At 37.5% G+C, this 27,102-nt stretch overlaps 1 protein-coding gene across 2 annotated transcripts in view; it reads right to left on the minus strand.

Annotated features, from left to right (window-relative positions):
- Positions 1 to 5,522: 5,522 nt before the first annotated feature.
- Positions 5,523 to 27,102, minus strand: part of LVRN (laeverin) — a 56,137-nt gene continuing 34,557 nt past the window's right edge. Inside the window, exons 13-20 of one of the 2 annotated variants that reach the window (XM_081054211.1) lie at positions 27,007 to 27,062; positions 23,876 to 24,029; positions 22,021 to 22,115; positions 19,543 to 19,650; positions 18,670 to 18,837; positions 18,318 to 18,455; positions 11,642 to 11,717; positions 5,523 to 7,888 (exon numbers count right to left, since the gene is read on the minus strand). In XM_081054211.1, the coding sequence (XP_080910337.1) occupies positions 7,748 to 7,888; positions 11,642 to 11,717; positions 18,318 to 18,455; positions 18,670 to 18,837; positions 19,543 to 19,650; positions 22,021 to 22,115; positions 23,876 to 24,029; positions 27,007 to 27,062 (936 nt within the window). In that variant the 3' untranslated portion in view covers positions 5,523 to 7,747. The remainder of the gene's footprint in view (positions 7,889 to 11,641; positions 11,718 to 18,317; positions 18,456 to 18,669; positions 18,838 to 19,542; positions 19,651 to 22,020; positions 22,116 to 23,875; positions 24,030 to 27,006; positions 27,063 to 27,102) is intronic. The other variant, XM_081054210.1, reaches the window with a different exon arrangement.

Consider the following 27,102-nt stretch of genomic DNA (forward strand, 5'->3'; position numbering starts at 1 on the left):
ATGAATCTCAGATCTAAGAGTATACAACGTGTCCTCTCCTTTTGCTACTGCGACAACCTAAATCTCCATAGCACTGATCTCAAATCTGTGTTTAAAAAAAAAGTACAAACCAAAACCTAAAGATAATATATTCTTCTGTACATGGAAAGCAATAACATTAGATCTTAATAGTAGGTATCTCTGGATTATTGTCTTATCCTTTATTATTTCCTACATTTACACATTTCTTATAGTAAACATCTACTGTACAATTTTTAAAAAGTATTAGTAAATATTTTATTAGTATAGAATTTAAAAGATACTTGAGAATAAATGTTTAGTTCTCTCATAGTATGTACAAAATAAATATGTCCAGCAGATGGTGCAAAAACCCTAATCCAGAATTAAAACACATTTAAAAATAACACTTACTACTTCAAGAATGACACGTGGAGGGCACGTCTCTTAGTGACCAAGGATCAGTCAAAATGGTCACTGGCTCCAGAATTTTCATGTCTATTAAATATAATTTATTTGACCTCTTCTGCAGTCAAGGGTGAGTCATTTCAGAGGGAAGGGGCCTCTAAAGATGGGATGTGAAGGACCTACAGAGGCTGCAGAGCAAGATGATTTGTGTAGAAGATTCTGAAGGAATGGATACACTAGATGTCAAAGTGATATTGCAGCAGGAAAGGGCTTTGGAGATCATATTGTCCATCAGTTTTCAAATATTGTGTTTAGATTTTTCTCTAAATAAATCCCAATATATGAAAGCAACAAAACAGCAGCTATTCTAATTGAAGTGGAGGCTGGGGACAAGAGCCATGCTGGGCCTTCTTTTTGTCCAAATCTCCCACCCCTACTTCCTTGGTGGCTGACATAATCAAGAATTTGCTATACTTACCATCTATGGAATTCATAAAATACTTCCAAGAAGCCCTAGACAAAACCACTAATGCAGTATAATACTTTCACTTTACTACTGAGAAAAGGGATACTCAGAGAAGGAGAGTTTCCCATTTGAAATGGAAAACTATATAAAAAGCAAAAACAAAAATCATTAATTGCTTTTAAAGGACAATTCAATAAGGACATTCAAAAAAGCATCAATATATTTGATTCTAACATTTTTCACAAAATTGACATAGAGCATTTAGAATTTATATTGAATTAAATTTTTATATTTTAAACTTTGGATTCCCCTCAATCCTTTTTAATGGGGGTTAATGAAAACTGTAGGAACTCAGCATTTTAGTTAAGCTGGCTTTCATGAGTAATATAAACATATTCTTGGGGTTTATTTATATCAACAAAGTTTATTGATATCAATAAAATGTCCTCAGGCTGTACTTACTGTATAGCCTATAATTTTTAAGTGCAATTATAAAGCACACAAATGGTGATTTAACATGAAGCTATTTAAGAATTTTGCAATCTTGTAAAAAAATCGGCCTAAATACTGTTTGCAAAGTAGATGCAACAATCTATTTAAATACATTTACCTAAAGTTTCTTTTCAACACAAGTCCAACTTTAACTCTTTTAAAAATTATTCTTAGAAAAATTTTGTTTTGAATGGCCACATCTACCTACGTGAAACACTGCCTCTTATTTTCAATGGCTGCCTACTTGACACCGGATATTTCCGGTCCACAGTAGACCTGTGTGGATTAAAAAACTTGCAGATGAGGCTTCTCAGTATATAAAAGTATCTTAGTCACGTCCTAAGTTCACAGGTAAAAGAAAAACCCGAAGTAAATGGGGTTTAGCAGTAAACAGAGTGGGTCTGAAATTCTGGCTTCCGCCTAGGCCAGCACTGTGGCCCTACGCCTCTGTTTCGCCTTGTGTAAAAATCCGAACAATTATACTGACCTGGGCTGGTTATTGAGCCACGCTCTGGGTTCCAAGTCCACCTTTGTATTCTCCGGTGTGACGCTAAGCTGTGACGCTTAGCTGTGTGACGCCGTGTGACGCTAAGGCCGGGCCGCTAAGGCCGGGACTCTGCAAACGGCATTTCCGCTTTGCCCACTCAGCCAACGGGGGGCGCTGAGGGACGCGGGAAGGCCGGAGGGGGGACACGCTTGCTCCTTCCTGTTTGCTTCCGGTTTCCAGCAGCATCCTTCTTCCTCCTGACTGTGGTGTGGCTGTGGGATTCCAGTTCCCAGGATTCATCCCCGCCAGTCTCCCAGACGTTGCTTAGGACGTTCCCTCACAGACACCAGCACCTTGAGTCACCTCCTCAGAGATCCGGGCCCAGCTGTAAGGGGGCCGGAATCTGGGTTCCTGGGCATCCGCACCAGCCAAGCCTGTCCCCTCCTCAAGGTCTGGGTTCCAGCTCTGCCAGACTCTTTTTCTGGGCTCCTGAGCCACCACCATCAGCTTCTAGGTTCTAAATGACTGACCCCACCCCTTTCCTTTGTTGCCCCTGCCCTAGGAGTGCTAGCTATTTCTTGCAGTTCCTATCTTGGTGTTATCTCAATGTTACTCTTTTGACTTTTAACTTCCTTATATACCAATTCCTTATAATGAGTTCTTAGTCAAAAAACAAATGATCTGGTTTCTGTTTTCCTGGCTGGACCCTGACTGGTACCAGTGAACTCCCAGGAAATAGATTCTCAAGGTGGAATTCTGATCATGGCCTGTCCTTGAACACAGCGCGGACCCCTAGTGCCACCACGATGAGTCACGTGATCACCTGTGATTGATTCCCATGAAGTACCTCCTGAAGCAAGTGGCTTTGGGGACCCAGTGGCTACTGTGTTTAACCACTGAGACTGCAAAGATGTGGAGTAGGATGGCTATTTCTGAATGCGCTGGATGATTACAGGAAGAAAATGATCAGCTCAAGTCACAGAGAACCAGAGAACTTCAAAGGCAGTCAATTCTTGTAGTTGTTGTTCTGCAGGATGCCTCATTACAATACAAGTTGAATTCATGGCCTTGCCAAGTCTCTACTGTGAGATTTTTATTCTCCTGCCCTAAGAGAGAGAACTACTTCCTGTACTATATAACTTAGGGGTCTTCTTTTGCTTTTTCACTTCTCTAGTAGCTGTTAAACAATCCGTAACGTTAAAATCTCTTTGGTAGAACAAACAAACAAAAATGGTTTGGTTTCTGTTTTTCTGACTGGATCGTAATGAATACACAGCTTCGTAGTGTTATTTTGAGGATGAGATAAAGTGTATGTAACACACAGCTCAGTATATCATATGTGGAGAGCACTCAGTAGACAGTAATGTTTTCCTATTGACCACATCTCTCTAATCCATTACCAAGGTTGAAAGAAAAAATGGTTTGAAAGAAAAATGCATTGCTGTTCTCATAAAAAATAACTACTTTACTTATTTTTAAATTTATTTGATCACAAATTTATAGAATACTTGGAATTACAATAAAAATATTTTTTTTCTGAATCATTAACAGCAAGCTGTCACCTGATGCCCCATTCTCCCCTTGATGTATATTTCCTATAAGCAGGGATTTTTTTCTACATAAATACTACAACACAACCATCCAAGTTAGAAAATTAACCCTGATATATTTCTAGTATCTAATCCTCAGGCTCCATTCAAATGATTCCAATTGTCACAATAGTGTCCTTTACAGCAAAAGGATTCTGTTCAGACCACATATTATACTTTGTCATGTATCTTTAATCTCCTTCAGTGTAAAACAATCCTCCATCTTTCCTTGACTTTCATGACATTGACACTTTTGAAGAGTATTTTGTGGCATGAACCTCAGTTTGAGTTTGTCTGATGTTTCCTCATTAGATTCATCTGATGCAAATTTTTCAGGAACATAACAAAAGTGATTTTGTATTTTTGTCATTTCATCTTATTAAATGGAACAAAATTTTTTATTTATCCCGCTGTGATGAAGTTTACATTAATCTATTGGTTAAGGTGATGTCTGCCAGGCTTTTCCACTGTAAATGACTCACTTTCCTTTTGGGAATTATCAGTATTTTGAGGGAAGTTACTTTGCAGGTATGTGGATCTCCTTTTCTTCATCAGAATTTCAATTTCTTCATTATTTAGACATACAAGCAGATTCATGAATCCCTGTTTTATTCCATTACTGTCTTTATATGTTATGATGCTCAAATTTCCCCAGATTTGATTAATGGAGATCCCTTCAAACTAGCTTTTGTACTCTCTGATATGTCCCCCATCATTCTTTGAACAATTGCTTGTCTTTTGCTACAAAAAGATGTTCCACTTCAAACCGTCCCCTTCCTGGCCCAGGCCTGAAGTCAGCCATTTCTCTAAGGAGCCCTGGTTCTTTTAGCAGAGCATGGCATTGAGAAAGCAAGATCTGGACACCAGCGTGCTCATTATTAGAACATCGCTGCTCCCAGTCCCTCTCAGCTGAAACCTAGGGTCTCCATCTGCATGCATATCCATGTCTGTAATATATGTAGATATAGATGATATAGATACAGATACAGATAGATATAGAGAGAGCAAGAGAGACAAAGAGCAAGATATGTCTACAAACACATTTACATCTATATGTATAAACCTATCCGTGCATTGAGAACTGTGAGAACCGTTCGTATCAATACCTCCAATTTCCATTTTTACAACAAAAGGTTCATTCTAGTTTTTCCCTTTTGAATATCTGCAACTCCCTTCTCCAACAGTGAGAAATCTGGATTCTACTATTATCTGTATATTTTCGTATTGCTCCATACCCCTGTGGTAACCAAGCTCCTATTTCTGCCTCTCCCCCACCCCATGTGGATGCCCTCCTCAGAGTCTGATACTTCATGCTGGTCACCCCACCCCTGGTCTGGACCTCCTCTTCACCCAGTAGGACTTGGACTCCCCATTCTTATCCTGTTTAGGCTTTGACTACCCATGCTCGTGGACCCCTTGCATAGATGTCCTCCTTACCCTGTTTGGCTCCGACTCGCCGTGTCATAAGGCCCTTCCCTGTAAGTTTGGTCATTTGATTCACTCTTCTTGGGCTCTGACATCTTGTGCCAAGCTGCTCCCATTGTGTGGACTCCCTCTTCACCCGACTCGAGGTCTTACACTCCATTCCAAGATATGGGCGACCACAGTTCCCCTTTGGCTCCCATTGGTGTAGAAACCTGCCTTGCTTTGCCTTCCAATTGGGACTGACTTGTTTATGAAATGAAGGGAAGAGGAAGAGTCCAAATAACTCCTAAATATGTATATTGTAAAGAACATCTTTGCTGAATGTTGCTGAATTACAGAGAAGATCGAGCTGGAGGCAATGATGTGTGTTTTCAAACGCTATTGATTATGCTACTTAATTCTTTGTGTGTGGAGGAGGCAGTTATATTTATTGTAAGCTCTGCCTAAGACTTTGCTTTGGACATATTAAGCCTGCTTAGTTTGCATGGAAAAAAAAAGTCTGCGTTTATTGGAACAAACCGGAAAAGTAAATTAGTAGAGCTCCCTTTTAAATCTCATCTTATTTTGCTTCTTCATTTGTTTCTCAGAATAAACTCCTGTAGAGACAGATTGGCACCAGGGCTCTAAATTACAAAGGATTTTGAATGTTCAAAATCTTCAAGAATCTTCAAGGCATTTATTCTTTCAGTTAAAATCAGCAGTGGAACGTCACGGATGGGTTTAACCGGGAAAGAAGCATAACAATGCGAGGAAAATACTAATTTCTAATTACCAAATTGAAAGAAATCATGAATACACTGTACATCTTGTTAACTCTTCTTAGGACGAACAGTATAAAGTAAACTGGATGGGTCAGAGAAATTGTTTTATACTGGAGTGCTAATAGATAATAAGCTGGTTTATTAGTGAATAAAGTGTTTATACCATTTAGACAAATCTGCCTTTGTATCATTCCGACTTATTGCTATCACAATACTCAGTCAATATTCTTTTTATACTAAGTATAAGGTACAATATAATAAGATGTATGCTTATCTGGAGTAACTGGTTTCATCCAAGTCAGAAAAAATTTACATTATTCAACATTCTCCTTCATATTTAAAGGAAGGACTATTAACCAAGTATTTGAGCATTTTGGATACACTTTCAGTACTGTTTACTTACTACCGAAGCTAAGATATAAGGGGACTTTAATTTTCAATAGATGGTCTGGAGAACTCTGCCTGTGTGCTTCTTGGTAGGATCAGGCAGTGCTTGGCATCACGCGGGAATAGGCTCCGGAGCCCACTCGGGCCCCATCTCTCAGCCTCTCACTGCCCTTGGAGGAACAAGAACATTGTAGGGTAGGAAGACCAAGGACAGAGTATGTGGACCACTGGGCAGAGATCACTGGAAATGGGAACAAAAGACAGGGGAGCCCGAGGGAGAAAGGGAGGAGGTGGAAGTGAGAGGATAGAAGATGCAGAGAAAAGCCCTGAGAGTCCATGTGACGTGGTTATGCAAAGATGAGATTGATAATCAGAGGAAATATGGGAAATATAGAAAGAATGTTTAAGAAAACACAGGAAGAGATCTCATATGTAACAATTTGAAGACATGGAGATATTCATTGCTTACATTTAAAATGTCTCAATTTAAAGAAACACCTCTCTGACCTATGACCCATGGTCAAGTCTGAGTAGACTGTGCCTTGTTTTGTCCTCAGGCCCAAGTTTCAGCCTCCCACGCCCACGCACGGAGCATCTCTTATGAAGCAAACATGAAAGTGAACTTTTGTTTTGCATTTTAATTTGTGGCTATGTTAACTTTTGCAAGAAATAGAGAAAAAAACCTTAGATCACATTGCTTTGAGCTTATATAACATGTTTAAAGACTTTTAATTGACATATTCCGTAATCTTTACAATATCACTCTGAGGTAGATAGGAGATCTATAGTTTTACCCCCAGTCTACAAAATCAAAATCAAAATTAACAATGAAATCATATATATACAAACTCTAGAGTAGGATGATTCGTCTTAGCTGTCCTGATTTAATCAGGGGTAAGAAAACTAAGCCTATTCGATATTTCGTGACCGATGAAAGTGTTTCAAGTTGTCCAAACTCCAAGTAGGTTCAATTTGGCCAAATGAAAACATATTTCAAACTTAACCCCGAGTGCAAAGCTGTTAAGATTGTGCTCGGGTTAGCCTTGTAGTTCCATTTCTCTTTATTTGACGATCTCCCTTTGTGCTGAAGATTAGCTCATAATTGCTGTTGTCCGTTGACATCATTATTTCTGCTCATAAACTTTGGCTGAAAGAGTGTCCGTCCCACAGGTAAATTCACACAGTCTGGTTCAGGGCAGAGCCTCCCTCTCCAATCTGTCCTCCACAACGGCAAGCCTAAAGGCAGCTTAGGGACTCCTACGAATATTATTTTTCTGGTCTCTGTTTCTTTACACTGTTGTTTTATTTGCTCATTATGCTTTTAAATATTGAACTAATAAACCCTAGAGTATTGCAAATCTGTATTTCCCTCAGAAAAGAATGTGCTCATTTAGCCAATGATTTAACATCCAACTGGCCTTCACAACAGAATAAACAAGACTTTCTAAGGTAAATTTGTTTCTACAAGGCATTTAAAGTAAATTCTATGGTTTTATAGCCCAACTTGAAGTGAAATCTTCTGCAGAAATACAGTAGTGCTGGCAAAATCCTCAGCAATCACTGAACGTCAGTGCCAATGCGACAACATGGGAAGAGCAGGACTCTGAATAGTAAATGTGACTGAAATACAAATAACAAAACGTGTGGTTTTCTAGACTCACAACGTATTGGAAGACAAAACTGTGAGCAAACTACATTCTAATATGCAAGGGGAGTGCCGAAAGTGGATACAAAATTATATGTTTTTCCATAGCCATGCAGCTATCCTGGCATTTCGGTTTCTGTTTTTCAGATTTTCGTTCTTCATTGTCTGTAATTTGGCATGAATTGTAAGCCTCTGGTGTTCCTCCAACATGGCACTGAAAAACTGCTGCAGCTGAAAGGACAAAGAGATGATCAGGGCAATCTATCTTCTCATTTAGAGAAAATAAGACCAAGATCATGCTAAGTTGCAAATGATTTTACAAATGGCCAATGACAGCTGGAATGGGTAGAAATGTGTTCCCCTAGATTGTGTATCCCTGGGGAGAATATGACGGAGAAAAATATGAAGACCACCTACATCTGAAGAATCAGATGCAGACTAGAAGATCCATGATGTGGAAACTTCATCTGCTTTATTCACTGCTCTATTCCCCAAGCACATAGTAGGTGCTCAGTAAAGATTTACTGAATGCATACTGGATATTACACAAAATTTGTGGACAGAGATACAATGAGATCTTTTATCTCAAAACAAACTTTGCAACTTCCAAACTCAAAACTCACACATAACATCTATGTCTTTACAAATATTATCCTTTATTGAAGAATATTTAAGTAGTGGATTTGTCCACTGGCTAAATTCCTTCATTGAGTGAAGTCAAGTATTCAGTAGGGAGAACATATGCTGCAATATTACGTACAAACCAGACCCCCACCAACTATTTAGTTATATTCCAAAAGTCTGTTTCTCCATCAATGAATTAGAGCTCAACATGTGAGATGACAATATTTGTATACCAACTCACAAAATGTCACCTTAAACCCTAATGCATTTGAAATTGAGTAGTAATAGGGTTATCAAGGCTAATTACAATGTAAAAGAAAAGGCAGGTTCTAGGAAAAAGTAGGTTAAGGAAACAGAAACAAACCTTCCACCCGCTCCCACACCTGCTCCCACCTGCCAGGCGGTGGGAGCCAAATGCCCACAGCTCCATATGATTGTGCACCTGCATTGGGTGGGAGGGGAATCAGGGTCTACCGGATTGTAGGTGGGGCTTCGTGTGTGCCTGAGAGGGAGGTCAGGCTCCATCAGGGGGAGTATAAAGACAAGAGCAAGAGAAGCAAAGAGGGGGCTTCTTTGCAAAGAGAGAAGCAATGAGGGGGCTAAGGATCATATAAACCTATATGACCTATGCATTTATTTGTTTACTTGCTGGGGCAGAGAAATTGATTTTCCTTTCTATTTACACAAGCCCTTTTTCTTTGTGTATAGAAACTGTGCTTTCTTTTCATTTGCTTTTTAGTAATTGTGTTCTGTATTATCATGTGAACTAAATTATAGTAGGACGTTGGACATTAGTAGGTTTTTGACAAAGATATTCATAACAGCTAATTTAGTTTTTTTCAAAATTGCAAAAATGTAATCATTGCTAAATCCACTTTTGCATTTTTTTTTTAAATAAAGTATCAGTGACTACAGAGTTTTGGAACTTTGAGGACTGCTACATTTATACAACCTTCATTCGTTCATTAAACAACAACAACAACAAAATTTTACTGGGTTCTGTAGATCAAAGATGAACGGATGCGCTTTACAAGATACAACACAAACTCAGTCTTGATTCTAGGAGCTTTCGTTCCAGCATTGCTGGCTGTGCCCTTTACTTTCTTGTCCAGGGAATCCCTAATCAATCAGGTCCAGACAGCTCAGCCTCAGGCAGGCCAAACCCAAACAAAGATAACCCTTCAGGAATTATCAGTTCTTCCCCTGGCTCATAATAACAACTACAAACTGCTTATCTTCTTTTAGTGTAGGATAAAATTTCAGGCCTGTATGACCTACGCATTTATTTGTTTACTTGCTGGGACAGAGGAATTGATTTTCCTTTCTATTTACACAAGCCTTTTCTCTTTGTATTAATATGGTTCCAGGCTGTGGTTAATTTGTACTTGTGTATCTTTTTAAAAATTGACATCAATTTTATTGAGATGAAATTTATGTACAATAGACTATATCCACATAAAGTGTACAAGTTGAGTTTCGATCATTGTATACACCTGTAAAACCATAGCCACAATCAAGACACAGTTCATTTCCGTCACCCACACGAGTTTCCATGCCCATGCCCTTTTGTGGGCCTCCCTCCCTCTGTCCAAGGCAACTACTGATTTGCCTTTGTCACTAAAGATTAGTTTGCGTTTCCTAGAAAGTTTCTGGTTTCTTTTACTCAGCATAATCATCTTGAGAGTCATCTATGTTGCTACACAACATTGTGTGGATATCTTATACTTTCCTTGTCCATTCACTTATTGATGGACATTTAGATGGTTTCCAGTTTGGGGCTTATATGAATAAAGCTGCTATGAACATTCATGTACAAGTCTTTTTGTAGACATAGGTTTTCATTTCTCTTGACTAAAAACCTAAGAGTGGAAATGGTTGGGCATATGCGTCTAAGTAATATTTTAAAATTCTGCCTGTTTTCCAAAGTAGTTGTACCGTGTGACATTCCCATCGGTAGGATAAGAGGAGTTCCAGTTGCTTTACATTGTTGCCAATGTTTGGTATTGTAAATCTTTCTGATTTTACCCATGCTACTGGGTGTGTAGAGATTATATTTATATTATACTCTTGTGTGTTTGTGTGTGTGTGTGTGTGTGTGACTTTTTTGTAGATATTTGCTTTTGCTCCTCAACTTACCTCATGGTTATGATATCCACTTTTCTTTCCAGAACTACCCCAGTGCATGTGGTTTGGGTGGAGTTGGCTCCAAATGTGGGTACATGACTCAGGTTAGACCAATCAGAGTATTTTATTCCCCCTGGACACAGTGATTCATACATGTGACCCAAGTAGAACCAAAAAGAGTCCTTCCTCCAGGGCTGGAACTTGAAACTGGATGAGAAAGGATTCCTTCTTCTACAAATGAGGGGGCTAAGGATCACATAAGCCTGGAGCTATGATTGCCTCTGTGTAAGAAAAACCTGACTAAGAAGAAAGTCAGCCCAGAGGAAAGCAGAAACTAGTAATAACAAGCCCCCTGTTAGGTTCTAGAATACAGACATGATTAAAATATGGTCTCATTCCTTAGGGAGCTCATTTTAGCTTCATGGGGTAGACATATTTACACATTGATTATAGTATATTGTGGTAAGAGCTATGATAAAGATATTCATAGGATGATTTAGGAATATGGAGGAGAAGAGGGTATAAATCAATTCATAAAAACTCCTAGAATAGGTGGTTAGATCAGGGACTTACAGGATGATTAGGAATTATCTAGCCAAGGACGGGTAGAGAGGGAACCCTAGATACAAGGTAGAGTTTTTCTGAAATCTAGAAAATGTAAAACAGCATGATAACTTCAGAAAATCTGTTAGTGGGTAGAGTACAACTAGAGGAAAAATGTTTGGGGGTGTCTGTCTCTCTTGCTCTCTGATACTCGGTGATGAGGTAGGCAAAAATAAAGCTAGAAAGTAAGGCAGGGGCCAGATTATGCAGGGCTCCATGGGCTAATGAAAAGACTTTTAAATTTCCTAAAAACTATGATAAGTTACTGGGGCTTTGGGAGTAGGGCAGTGGCTGGCAGCAATGTGAAGAAAGGATGGAGGCAAATCCAGCCTGGGGCAAAGAGCCGGGGCCAGAGTCTACTGCAGTAATTCATACAAGAAAGGATGAAGCCCAACATTCCATAAACAAGGCCAGTCTCTATTTCAGAAGCAAGATAGAATTAAAAAACACTTCATGGTGCTCGCTTCGGCTGCACATATACTAAAACACTTCATGCAGTTATAGTAGCACCAGTGGAAGCACAGAATGTAGTAATTCAGATAAGCAGATTATTTTTTAATTTTAGCAACTCCAAATTACATAAAAAGTGGCTTCCAAATTATTATTATAATTCACAATGTCTAAAGTACTTACCTCCATGATCTGTAAATCTGTACTTATGGTTCTCCCTATTATATACATCAAAATCAGCAGTGATTGTGGGCCATACCTACAAAGCAACAAGATGCTAATCAGGGTTGGACAATGTTTTGTAAGAGAAAGTACCGTGTTTTGCCCTGTACTGGTATAATACGCATTGTTTTGCCCAAACTGGTGAGGGAAAAATAAGGATGCACATTGTACGTTGGTAGTATTAATGCTGTATCTATATAAATGTTTTTAATTCTTTTTTTGGTGCTTATGTGTTAAAAGTGTAACTCTAGAAATCAATAATAATATCCATATGCAAAATAATACCCTGGAATACTATAATCAGTTTTGTTGAACTGAGGACGAATTCTCAAAGACCTTCTATGATGTGCAAATATCGTAAATTTGTTACCAGTACATAAAATTTCTTGTACCTTGAATCTGTTCTTGTGGTTTGTAATTATTTGTTACATAAAATTTCTTGTACCATAATATGCTAAAAAATAAATGCTAAAATTCCTTTATAAATTCAAAATATAATTCTTTTATAAATACAAAAAACAAGTACCTAAATAAACATTTGAATTAAAAAATTAAAATGAAAGTTTTTTCCCCCCTGAAACTTTGGGCCAAAGTTTACACATACACATACAATACACAGCAAAATACGTTATATATTATATGCCAGATAAATGCTAAGTATACAGCCCCTTTAATTCCTATCTCCCAAATCTAAGAAAAACATGTATGAATTAGTTTACCTTCATTTTTTAATGGAAAATCTATTATATAGAAAATTCTATTAGCACTAAAAAATATTTAGAGTTAAATACTAATTTGTGTAACACATAGTTTTTAAAGTTTACTTAAGTGTAAAAAGCTCTTCTTAAAAACAAAGCAATGAAAACTCTTTTTATCTTTTTAAATGAGGTGGTTAGAACAGATGTCACATACCTCAAATTAAGAAAATTTATGAGTGTAAGTAAATATGCACACCTTAAAAAAATAGTAGTTAATATGGAATTAATTTCAGACACTCTGACTAAAATGTCCTAAAAGCTTATTTTAAATGCTGTATTTGTGTATACTTTTTGGAGGGAGGATCCATATCTTCTGAGATTCTCCAAATGTTGGTGATCACACAAGGTGAAGTACCTGGCTCTACTTACGCTCCCTCCAAAAAGTATGGTCGTTGAAACTTCCTCTTTAGTTTAATGTCCTTGAACATCCAATGAGAATCATCTTTAAAAAAGCCATGAAGTATTGCTATAGAAAAAGAGCAGATATATACCTACCCAAAGTGGTGTTGTGGTTAAAAATGTAAATAAAGACTGATGCATTAAAAAAGAAAGAAAATTAAAATAGTGTTAATATAATGAACTGAACAAGAAATGGTTGAACAGCCTTGATAGTTAATACACACAATGGATTACTTTAAAAATGCATACGTGAAATTAAAAATTGCAAGAGTTAACATTGGCATGATACACAAAGTTAAGGAAACAACAGCGCTTTTGTTCTTAAGTTCCCAGCTATAACACAAATTGTGTCCACGCGAGCAAAATGGAGGACAAGAGACAGTCTCCATATAACTCAGGCAAGCAAACGTGTTTCTATGGGGAAAGTGGAAATATTTCATAGTGCTCCAGTTCTGCTGACCAGGTATAGAAAGCCTGTGAAATGATTCAAGAAACTTGGCAAAATTTGCCAAGAAACTGAGTTCCAACCTTCATTTAAAAGAGTGGAAAAACTACCTCAGGTGCTAAATGGGTGATTTTCTAACAGATCAAGGAAAAAAGTTTACCCCAACAGGCAGGGCTCAGTTTGACATTACCTTGGGCAACTTATAATTTGTAAAAGTAGGGAATAACATATAGTTAGAAGCATTGTTCTGAGATTGAATGAGATGATGTATGTTGAGGCACCTATCAGAATACCTGGCATACTTCATTCCTTCCTGTTCTCATAAACTACAAGATGAGAGATTTTTTTTCAGTCACTCTTGTTGAGAAAACAATTTCTTCGAAATATTACTGAACAAAAATATTTACAATACAGATAGTTTATCTCATCAGTAATCAAATACATTCTAATTAACATAAAGACAAGAGCCAATAACAAGTCACAAAAATCCTATTGCTCCATCTCTATTCACACATTCTTCCATAGAATCTATCTATAGCCGATACCATGTTTCCCCAAAAATAAGCCTAGCTAGACAATCAGCTCTAATGCGTCTTTTGGAGCAAAAATTAATAAAAGACCCGGTCTTATTTTATTATAATATAACACCAGGTATAATATAATATAACATAACATAACATAATATAATACCGGATCTTATATAATACGATATAATATAAGACCGGGTCTTATATAAATTTTTGCTCCAAAAGATTCATTCAGAGCTGATTGTCCGGCTAGGTCTTACTGTCGGGGAAACACAGTATACACGTATATACGAGTATATTGATTTTCCTGTAACCTGAAACATGTCCTTATGGTCAGTGGAAGTTCCTTCATTTGGATCAGTACTCAAAAGATCATCTTTGGTCCTGCAGTTAACTAATTGCCCCACAGCAGCCACTGCAGGGCCTGCACATGGGAGTGAGGGGGCAGGACCAACCCGAAGGTGTTTTATTCAATCAAATATTCTAAAATACATTTTCAGATTAGGCTTCCTGAGAAGAATTCTGGGCCTGGTTGAGGGGAGCAGATGCTCCAGAAACGCTATTGGCAGTGTACTCAGCTCTAACACGTGACCAGCCCTATTTCCACCCTCCCAGTGCCCTAAGCTCCAGACAGCGATGGCGACTAGTACCAACTCGGTCTTCCAGTCCTTCCACATGGAAGGTGACTTTTTCCAACCCTTCCTGTTCAAATCTCACTCAATCCCTTTCTTCCCTTTGATTCCCCAAAGCCCTCTCCATCTTTCCTCTATAGCACCTACCAGGCACTACCCCCCAGTCACTCTATATCCCTAACAGCAGCTTGAACTAACCACGCCTTGGCATAGAAAAACCAAAACAGGTTATTATTAGAAAGAACCTTAGAATTGATCAAATACATGCCTTTCATTTTATAGATGAAAAAACCACGGCCTAAATATTGCTAGGCAAACAATAAATAGATGTTGTTCTAGCTACAATTCCAGAAGAGTGGATTGGAGAACTTACTTTCTTATCTGTCTTTCTCCTGGTACAACTGATCTACTGGCAAAATAACGCTTTGTTTATATTAGTATATACAGTACATAGCAGGATTACTTCTGTAAGACGCTAGGCAAAGTATGTGGAAATCTCTAGATTTCCTTCTACAGGCCTTCTTGGAGCCTTTATGATGCTATCATATGCTGTGAATTTGCAAAAGAGGAGATTAAAGCTGACAGTTTCCAAACTGACTGGGCTACCGCCTTCCTTGTTGACAGACAGTTTATCAACATTTTCCATGCATGTTGCTCACTGGAACATATTGGAGAAACACTAATTTCAGTACCAACTTGCAAGTGAAGAGTTACATGTCAGTAAATTCAGTAAATCCTTCCCATGTTATTAATATAAAATTTAATGTCATAAGTATTTGTTTACTTATACTTTTATACTCTATCATTATATGAAGATTGATAACATACATATATTCATGTCAAATATAACTGTTTAAATAAGTGATAATGAAACATTCTGATGTTTAAATATTCCTGTGCCATTTTTAGTGCATATCACCTTTTCATTATTAATTTTTTTAAGTATTTATTTCCTTCTAACAATCCATAAATATTATTACTATCTGTTTAAACAAAATCATTTGCAAAATTCAGCAAAAGTGGTAAATATAAACTGAACCCTAAAAATAAATGTCTTAGATGTAGAAAGCACAGTTATTTGAATCTGAAAGACTTTTTGTATCAGACATTAATGTGTAAGAGTGAAGTGAGATGAATTCCCCATAAATAGAACAGGTATCTATTTTATAAGCATAGCATTCTGTCTATCAAAGAAAAATATTCAAGCTATGGTTAAAAGTTCATGTATTTAGAATTCTGGGATCTTCTTAGGGATGATGATAAGACCCATTTAGAGTTTTGTTGTTTAAAAAACAATTCCATCTCTAATTTAATACAGCTATGTAGATCATTTAAATAAATTGCTAGACAATGGACTTTTCAGATAGTTTTGCCAACATGTTCCTGTTCTCTTCTGAGGAATAAAAATTAAGACACATTTAAAGTCTCTTAAATTGAGAGCACTCTTTCCCATGGGTTGCTCAAAGCTACTTGGGGGGCTTAACTGGCACACGTGCTGTGTATGGTATATGAAGAGAAGAAAAACTGAACCGAGAGCTGATTTATCGCAGACAGCCACACGGTCCAGCTGAACTTTCTGCAACGGTGGAGATGTTCAATATCTGAGCTGTCAAATATGGTAGCTACTGGCCCCAGTGACCACTTAAAACAGGGTTAGTGCAACAGAAGAACTGAATTTTAAATTTTATTTAACTTTGATTCATTTACATTTAATTAGCAACATGTTAGCTAGTGGCTATCATGTTGAGCAATGCAGCCTTAGATCATTTTTCAATCTGGTATCAATTTGTTCCACGTTAAACTATACAGGAGTCTCCTAGGGAGCTAGTGGAAGGTACATATTTCCTGCCCTATCCTAGCAGATTCTTAATTTAAAGGGATAGGTAAGCTTGGGAGTCTTTAGGTTTCTTAGCCACGCCAGGTGATTCTCAAACTCTGCCCCATGAGAAGAGTCTGGTTTGTGCTTAGGGTGCATATGGCCTGTGGCTGACATACACCATGTCACCTGGAGCTACAATAACAATACATATACAACCCTTAACACAAGTGCACAGCTAATGCCAGGCACAACTAAATCCTAAGCGTCAGGGCTCAGCAGTGCATCAGGAGTAATGGGGGACATGACAGGCTATGGTGATTACAACAAGTTTGGCCCTCAGGAAAATCAGGACTGTATTTCTTCAAGGAGCTGTTCTCTCAACATGTTCATTCCAAAATGACTACTAGGTGGTTCAGCAGGAAGTTCGGAAAAAAACAGTCAAGGACTGTAACAGAGGTGAATGACCTTGGGAAACATGACTGCCACAGCAAGAGGTCAGATGGTTTCACAGACCTGGCAAAGCCAGGCATGTCAGAACTAGAGTGAGCATGGCAACAGAGCTTTTCTTACAAACTCCAGAGAGAGAGAACAGAAATTAACAGATGACCCTGTAAGGCTGGAATCTCTGAAACATCATGGAACAAGGGGACCTATGTAAATAGTTCTGATTTCTGTCCCAACTCCCAAATTCCCAGTGAGACGTACGGCCTAGGAAGGAAGGGATTATCTTTAATGATTTAAGCAAAAATGGAAACGTTTACCCCCCAGGTGTTAGGGATCCCAGAAAATTTAAGGAATTCATAAGGCCCTATGAAGCAATGAACCTAGAATGATAAATAATTAAAAACAGGACATAAAGACAATTTTCTCAGTATGTGAATAGGTTATGTGATGAGCTAGAAAAAGGGTCTGTACAAATCATTTCTGATTTAAACCACATTTTTTGGTGTTGTAAAAGTGTTCAATAAACATTCACCCAACCACACACCCCCCAAAAAAATCCATTCATTGTTTTACTTTAAGAGAACCATATCACATTCTTAAACATTTTTATTCTAAATATACTTTCTGTTTCAAATAACCTTATTTACGAACAGTATCTTCCAACTTTACAGGTGTCTGGACCTGAACTACTGGCTATTTTGTGTCTGCTAACTCTACAGTATGTGACTATTAGGAATGTATGGTTAAGTAATGTTCTAGAAAGACCAGTCATCAAGAGCATGCTATCTGATATGTGCATGTCAATGTATATTTTACCCAATAGATGGGCTAGGAAGCAAGCAGATTTAATCCTAAAAGGTGAGAAATATGAAAAAGTTCAAGAATATGGAACCCAGATATAGAACGGGAATATTTTTTAAAATTTCCTAATTTTATAGTATGCCTCTTCCCCCTTCAACCAGACAGCAGGCTAGACAGGCAGCCTCGGAGGTGGAAGGAGAGCTGGCTTCAGAGACAACTGACTGGGCTGTACGTTGTCCACCCTCTGCCTCTGTGCCGGCTGTGTGGCCTCAGGCAAACCACTTCACCTCTCTGAGCCTCTCTTCCTCTGACCCGGTAGCTGTCAGCCCAGTGGGGAAAATGTTCTGGTGCAGCAGGTGCAGGAAGGCTATTTTGCTCATGTTCGCATCTCCCAGGAAAATAAGACAAGAGCAACATCCAGGCTGATGTAATAATGAGCATTGTTGTTTCCTAAAGATATGGCGATGTACTTCACAAAATAAATGACTGAATGATGTGCACTCATACCAAAAAGGTGACTTGCTCTAATCTGTGTATCTGAAGGCAAACTTCTTAAAGTTTGTGGTATAAAACTGTGGAAAATTGTGGTATAAAACTATCCCATGCAAATCCATGTTCATCCAGAAAGCCAAAACTGAGGATAAGTGACCATCTCTTCCAGAACACAGCCAGTTTGTGAGGCTAAATGTGGGACAAATCATCACCTTTCCAGTCAGTGCAAAGGACTTCTGTGACCTGGCCAGACTAAAGCGGAACTTCTAGCACCAAACCCATGACCCAAATGAAAAAGAAGTCTCATACTTCCTTCTTACTTTTCACTCACAGCTTGCCAGTTGTTGACTAAAAAGTCCTTAGCTATATACCGGCCAACTTCAGATTCTGCCACATCTTCAATTATGTTTCTTTCATTAAAAATGGATGGAGACATAGTGACAGCATACTCCATATACCTACAAAAATGCATTCACAGAAGATAAATATGTAAAAATTATCCAATATTAAAAGTTAATTTGAATAAATGGAATTAAAATCCCATATGATTCTAAGGTACTAATTCACAACTATTCATTAATTCTTATCTTAGCACATCTCTGTTTTTCTCCCTTTAGTTTATTAACTACATTCTTCCACCAGGAACTTTCAAGGTAAGTGGACCATAATCACCTGTGAAGTATCCATGGATCTTTACTGCAGCTCATTGCATAAGCAAGTTGAATCCTTTCTTCTTCATTTGTGTTATTCATGTAGATATTTAACAAAAGGTCCCATTCTTTATCACTTCCCAAGGCAATGCCATAACATAAAATCACAGTTCTAATTGGATAAGGTATTCTGTAAAGTACAACATTCAACGATATTTCTCATAGTAGTTAAGTTATATGCTTATGTAGGTTGTTGTATATTTAGAAGTATGTATCTAGAAACAAATGCTGAGGTTTCAGATATAAAGATCAAAAGTAGGGAGCTAGTAAGGCAACGCTGGGAACTGTCATTAGCAGTACTCCCATGAGACAAGATCATCCAATTAGTTTAGAAACTAAGGAGTTTTAACAGAGAAGTAAATTAGAATAACACAAACAGTAAGTATATGCTGATAATTAAGTTTGGTCTCATATCTTATTATCACATTTCCTAAGAGTTCATCTGAGGTGATATATTAAAGGTAATATAATAAAACCAAAGTGACAGAGTCTGAGTCTCAGCTCTCAGTGAAACTGCAAACTGAAAGAGAAAGAGAGATATATATATAAAGAACAACCTAAATAAGATGCAAAATAAACACAAATGCTTATAGGAAATGCATTGATAGGTCCTAGGTGACAATCACTGTATAAATTCTAATCTATTGTTATGCATAGACCTATATTAAATGACTCTTTTTAAAATTTAAAATAAAAGGATACTTGAGAAAAATAGTAGGAGAGATTAACCAAGTGAAAACAAAACTATCACTCCCAGAATGAGAGCATCAAAGGTAGAGAAATTGTTGGTGTTGAAACAGGACAGAAACAAAAGCAATTACAGTATTATTCTTACTCATTCTCGGGATGGTCGGTCCAGTTTTTGAAGAGTTCTCTTGACAGTTGAAGACAGTCTTCAAGGCCCAACAAACATGCAGCTTCGAAGAGTTTTTCCAGTGATATTCTTAAAGGAAAAGTCAAAGAAAAACGTTTTATTTTGCATTACTATATTATTGTTTCTGCCTCCAAGAGCATGTTTCACAAAAGGATGGATATTCTAAAATATCCTTCCAATAACATCAGGTTTGCTAAAAAAAAATAGCTTTTATGGATAGCAAATCTGTTTAAGATTCAGAGAAATACTCGCTGAGAGGCTGTCAGGCACCAAATAAGCTCCCCAAGACTGGTATTTTTTGAAAAGTTAGAAATAAATTACTGCCATTCTTCATTTCCCTCAATCACACACGGTGTACACACACACATCTGTTATCAATTTATTTTCCTCCCTTTTATAATAATTGCTTATGGATAAAAAAATGACTTTAGAGTATTTGATCTAATACACTTAAAAATAAAGTTCTTTATACATGAAAGGAAAGGGAACTGTTTACTTCTCTCCTTCGACATTTGCAACACTAATGTGCTTTTCCTTGCTTAAGCGCCTGTTCCTTCTTCAGCTCCTCCTGGCTATTCTATTTCCATCCAGAAAAAGAATAGAAGTTTTTGTTTGGTTTTGTTTTTATAGCCGAGAAGGGGTACACATTATGGTGCAACACAAACTATATTCAAAAGAACACAGTGAAGAATAGTAACAAATCCAGATAAGCGGTGCCTTGAGTTGTATGTCTCCCTACACTCTCTGAGTTTGACGTCAGAGGTAAAGGAATTCAAACTGGCATAAGCTTCCAGAAAATGCAAGAGCCAAATTTCTATTGCTGCACCGCCTAGTTTCGACCCTGCTTGACCTGGCCTTCTGATAAACAGAAGTGGAACATCCAAGGGTGGAGGGCCCTCTGAGAGACAGCTCTGAGCATTCATTTACACACACACTCCCTCTCCCCACCTATCCAAAGTTGGCTACAGCAAGATGGAGTTCTCTGCAAGTGCAGTCTCACTCCCCAAGGTTGCTCCAAAGAGAACTGAGCCAGGGAGGCGACAAAAAGTGGGTCACTTCAGTCCACTTTTGGGAGAACCAAGGCCATGCCTAGTTCACATGTGTGCTGCCTGCATTAGGCACATGTGTGCCTTCCTGTTTATTCCCTACTATCCCAGCTCATCCTCACCGTCTTCCATTTACTTGTCCATTCAACCCCATGTCCTTCCTTCCAGTCACACACCCTAGCACTAAAATTTCTCCCCTCTCAGAAGGGTACTCTTGAGAGAGAATAATCACATTTTGCATGTTTTTTAAAAATATTTTTTATTGGGGAAGGGGAACAGGACTTTATTGGGGAACAGTGTGTACTTCTAGGACTTTTTTTCCCAAGTCAAGTTGCTGTCCTTTCAATCTTAGTTGTGGAGGGCGCAGCTCAGCTCCAGGTCCAGTTGCCAGGGGCACAGCCCATCATCCCTTGCGGGAATCAAACCGGCAACCTTGTGGTTGAGAGGAAGCACTCCCACCAACTGAGCCATCTGGGAGCTCAGCGGCAGCTCAGCTTAAGGTGCCGTATTCAATCTTAGTTGCAGGGGGCGGAGCCCACCATTCTTTGCGGGACTCGAGGAATTGAACTGGCAACCTTGTGGTTAAGAGCCTACTGGCCCATGTGGGAACTGAACCGCCAGCTTTCGGAGTTAGGAGCACTGAGCTCCAACCACCTGAGCCACTGGGCCAGCCCCGCATTTTGTATGTTTTGTATTTCTTGTTTGGTCTAATTGATTTCAGCTGGATAGTGACTAGAGCTGTAGATAATAATGCCTGTACCAAGCTCCCTCCCTAAACCTAGAAGCCCAGCATACACACAACCCTTGAGTCACAGTTAGACCAACGGAACCACAGTCCTATTTTGCCTTTCACCCACTTCCCAGACCATCAAGGCAACAAGCCTACTCCCCTCACCAAACCAATTTTGTGGGAATCATTTGCAACACTATGCTCGCCATGACTGATATATTTCACTGTCAATCTCTCTCACTAAATTTGCACAATGGTAGAATTTCTGTCACCAATAATACACAGGAGGGACTCTTTATCCTTTGTGGCCTTCCCATGCCCTTCAATTCATTAGTAGAGTACTTTGCTTAGCACAACCCTTTACAGGTAGTATGACACACAATTTCAACCAGTAACGTCAGATTTAAGAACACAGAACTATAAATTCCTGTGTGTGCATCTATGTGCTTTAAAGGTAAATTAAGACCCAAAACTATTATTTGCTATTACGATACATGTAGCTCACCAATCTCAAAAGCCACTGTTCTCAAATAGCATACAAAATCTCTCACAATATAATGGCCTCAGTTCTCACAATACATAAATCCTTAGTACGTAAATCTGGAAGCCTGTCTATTAATATGAATCATTTTATTCAATGATCACTGTTGAAAAAATACTTACAGAACTAAATAGTCATCTTGTAATGCTGCCACATTTTCACGAATTATAGTTGAATAAATATTCCATATTGAGATAAGTCTCTTTAACAGATACTTCTATAAAGAGTAAAGAAAATATACTGTTAGTTCTGGCTCACATCACTGAATTTGTATTGTATTTCTCTACATCTGAAAAGACATTAGTAGAGAGTGACAGATATTTCTTCATAAATGATCTTTGTTAGTAATGTGTAATTGGTTTATTTTTTAACCTCCCTAGGTTCAGTTTTCTCATACAAAAATGGGGTTTATAATAGTGCTAATATTACAGTTTTGTGAGGACTAAACAATGTAATGTATGTAAGCACACTGCCTGGCATATAGTAAGAACTCAATGAATATTAGCTATTATTATCATTTAATATCACCCCAACATTTCAGATAAAATAAAACATGTCTTCAAAATAAAGAAAAAAATGTAAAAATTGAAAACTATTAAACTTTCTACCTTAAAACGTTCATGCTTAGTATATACGAGTATTTTCTTGTATACTTCCAAGAAAGTAAGAAGAATTGATTTATGCCTTGGACAAATTTAAGCTCTGAGTCTGAAATAAAGTTTCTTCAATTAAGGAATCAGCTGGTAAATAAGATTTTAAAAGTTATACATTTACAATACATTCCTGAGAAGAAACTAGATGTTATTCATTGACATTCTTTAAAACCAAATACCCTGTTTCCCCAAAAATAAGACCTAGCCAGACAATCAGCTCTAATGCATCTTTTGGAGCAAAAATCAATGGAAGACCCGGTATTATATTATAATCATATCATATCATATTATATTATATAAGACCGGGTCTTATAGTAAAATAAGACTGGGTCTTATATTAATTTTTGTTCCAAAAGACACATTAGAGCTGGCGAGGCCTTATTTTGGGGGAAATACGGTATTAGTTTTTACTTCTTTGCCCAGAACCAATAATCACACTTTTTCAATGAGCTGCCTCGATCCCACAAACATTGAAGCGTCTTTGTCTCTTGGTTGCCATTCCCACATTCAAGTAAGTTCCCATCAGAACTTTGCACCGTAGAGAAAAGAAAGTCTGGAACTCTGAGGTACTTGTGATCTTGCCCACAAACTGCCCCAGAAACTCACTTGGAAGCATCACCTAACATACTTTCTGGTTTGTTTGTGACCCTTAGCTCTCCGAAGGGTTGCTCCCTAACTCTAGTTTTGATTTTACCTGTGCTGTCTTTCTTATGATCAGCGTTTAAGTCCTAACAATGGAGCTTTTCTCTTTTAATATTGTTTCAGTTATGATGGCACATCATTTCTTCATTTATTAATTATAATTTCCCTCTCTCTCTTCAGAATATCAAAAGCAGCTTCAAAACCTTTACTTTTTCTGGAACATATCTCTCTGGTTTTAAGTGCTGGCCCTTTAAATCAGAGTATTTCAATTATGAATTATAGGGTTGTTAAAAGTCATTCTGTTTGACTAACAATCTTTTAGGAAAATAGTTGCTAATAGATACTATTCTTTTCTGTAAGAAAAAAAGGCATATCATTTCCATCCACTTCTGATTTCTTAGAACGCATTGTCACTTCAGTAAGAATTAAGTCCCTTTCCAAACATCTCTCATACTCATCTCCTAGACCAGTTCTATGACCAAGGTTATTTTCTTTTAAGAATAATCAGCCATTCCTAAGAAAATGAACACACATACACACACACACACACACACACACACAGAATTAATATAATACACTATTACTTTTGGAAAGACCTGCTTCACAGAAGCTGTCTAGAATATAGGATATAGAAAGAAGAAGAATGGATGTTTTTTAATCACATAACAAAGAATGGAATTACCTTTAATAATGGGTATATATCATAGTTGTTCACATCGTAAACAAGATCCCTGGTTACCAGGTTCACCAAGACTGCATGCCATACTATGATTTCATCTTCTTCAGCAAGGTACTTGGTTAAATCAAGTGCTGTTTCAATCTCAATATAATTGTTTCTGTTTGGTTTAAAAACACACACACTAAAAAAATACCTTCACTTGCTAAATGATTTGCACCCTTTCCCTGTTTGTTCTATGCTTCAATGCCTGACTTCAATAAGGTATGTGAAATCAAGAAGGTAGAGGGTAAAGGCCCATCTCATTGATGAGATGGGAATGAAGCAACATTGACAGACCCTCCATTTCAATTTGGTACGTTCAAGTACCCAAATTCCTGGAGGCTATAGAAAACCCAGGCCAAATATTGGCCTGATTATGGAGGCAAAAGAATATTTGTGTATTCAGGATGCATTCTTATAAGAGTATAAATTTCATTCTACAAGTATTAATTAAAATATCATTCTCTATCTCATGTTATACCAGCTATTTAGTGGGAACACAGACTAGAATATAGGACAATATTCTTGCCTACTATTGAGGAGTTTATTACTTCCATGAAGAGCTGAGATTTATGCATAAGAAGCTGTTAACAAGAGGGCTAGAACAGGCAATGGGTACAACCAAGTAGCAAAGAAGGAAAACATGCATATGATAGAAAAGTCAGGGAAGGCCTCCTGGAGGAGGAATTGGAGAAGAACAATGAAGGATAGGTAGGATTTAACTGGGTAGAGAGAGAGAGAGAGAGGAAGACAGCTTAGGACAAAAAAGGTAAAGAAGGAAGTAATGTGATGGGCAGACCAAGCTAACCCAAGGCAGATGACTTCTTACATATAGTTGAGAGGAAAGGGCTAATAGGCAAGATGGTTCAAAACTGTGGAGAGCCTTGAATGTAGGGATGAAGAGCTTACATGTGGTAGGAAGGTGTTTACACAACTGGGTACCATCTTGAAATTGATGCCTTAATTTTATTGCAATTGTGTTGAAGAAGATAGAATGGAATTCAAAGGAACTAAAGGCTAGAAGCTAATGCAATAGGGCCAAGCAAAAGAAGATAAAAACCTGACTTAGTATGGAAGCAGTAAAGGCAGTAAGTGAGGTGAGAATCCAAAAGACGTTCCCAAGAACAAATAGATAAGACATGGTAACTAGGTGGGAAATGTAGAGGAGTCCAGGATATCTCTAGTGTTTTAAGTTTGGGTGATGGGAAGCATAATGGTGCCTTTGACAGAGAGAGAAAAATGATAGCAAGAGCAATTTATAGACAAAAATAAAGTTTGGTGTCTGAATTTAAATGACCACAGAACAAACAGAAGATAGGAAGAGATAAATAGAGATGTAGATTTAGAAGTCTTCAACATGTCTTCCACAAACATTTACTGGGTACCTTACATCTGTTAGGCACTGCAAATGTACATGATAAAATAATCACTGAAGCCAAAAGAATGCATGAGTTATCCAAAGGAAAGATAGAAGAAAATAACATACCCGTGATTGGCCTAAAAGATGCTCACAGCAGCAGGAAGAAGAGAAATCAGATAAATGAGGAAAGCCAGGTTTACATATTGGAGTCTCAGGAAGACAAAAAAGAAGTTTCCAGGAGGATGTGGTCATCAGTTTCGAAGTCATGGTAGTCTTAGAGAGGAGTTTCAGCAAAGCAGTGAGCAGGGAAGTATGCTGCAGGTCACAGAGGGAAAAAGTAGTAAAGAAATGAAGGATAAAATAAGCAGACATTGATTCAAGAAATATGAGAGGCCAAAGAAAGAGAGAACACACTTGATAATTCATTATATATACTCCTTAATTTTATTGTCTGAAATTCAAATTCTGAACATACATGCATTTACCTGATTAAATACTTAACAGCACAGCGTATATTGAGCAAATTTAATATAAATAAAATCAATAATTTTGTAATATGTTAAAATACAGGCCATATCCCATTAAAATTATACCTATAGCCATCTCCCTTGGGTAACATATTATCACTTCAAAATCTCAATTCATAGTCTATTTATCTCCAGCAACTTTTTTTTTGGGGGGGGGGGGAATATGTCAGCTACTTTATTTCCTTAACTTCCAATATCGCAGAAAAATATGAACATATCTACAATCTTCTTAATTTATCCATTTTAATCTTTAACAGCCTTTACAAATGCAAGCCTGACTCACTTGTATTTTACCTAAGTTTTCACTCCTGATGATTTTAAAAATAATGATTCTTATACTTCTTGTAATAATCCTATAAATACTTAAACATTATTATATATTTTTTCTATTTATATCTTCTCTATTGCATTGTTTTAAAACTTTTCCTTTGAGGGGTTCCTTTTAAATGGAATCATCTTTTTTATTCTTCTAAGAGCCCTTAAAAAATTCTCCATAATCAGTTTAAATCTTATTGTAACAAAGTTAATCTAATTGAAAATCTATAGGATTTTGATACAATTGACTGCCAAGTTTTGACTTGAGAAAGAACATACTCCTTCCTCTCAAGTTGTGAAAACCATTGTTTTCTATGGCTTTCTAATTGTAGTAGACATTATTGCTTTTTCCTGATATGACTTTTTAAATTGGCTTTTTTTTTATTGCGGAAAATAGACAACATAAAACTTACCATTGTATCTACTTTTAAGTGTACAGTTCAGTGGTATTAAATACATTCAAAATGTTGTGACAATCACCACCATCCAGCTTCTTAACTCTTTTCATCTTGTAAAACTGAAACTCTGTACCCATGAAAGCATATCTCCCCATTCCTCCTTTCTTCCCCACTCCTAGCCCTTGGCAATCACCATTCTAGTTCCTGTCTTTATGATTTTGACTACTCTACCTCATATAAGTGGAATCGTACAGTATTTGTCTTTTTGTGACTGGCTCATTTCATTAACATTATGCCCTCAAGGTTCATCCATGTTGCGTATATTCCAGTAAACTTTATATTATGAAATCCTACTATAACCACAGAAATTTGATCCCAATCTTAATAAGTTAGGGCGTGGATATACTAAAGAACCAACTTCACAGTGACGAGGTTATTATTTTTATAAGTTCTCAAGGTACACTCTAAAACCATGAAAGAAGAAAATATACTCACTTTGACAAGGAAAAGGCATCATCAATCAACTGCAGTCTGTGAATAACAGGAATAGCCTGCAAAGCAGATCCCAATATGTACAGGAAAAGATGAAAA

The sequence above is a fragment of the Rhinolophus hipposideros genome (assembly GCF_964194185.1).
Source record: "Rhinolophus hipposideros genome assembly, chromosome: 7".
NCBI lineage: Eukaryota > Metazoa > Chordata > Mammalia > Chiroptera > Rhinolophidae > Rhinolophus > Rhinolophus hipposideros.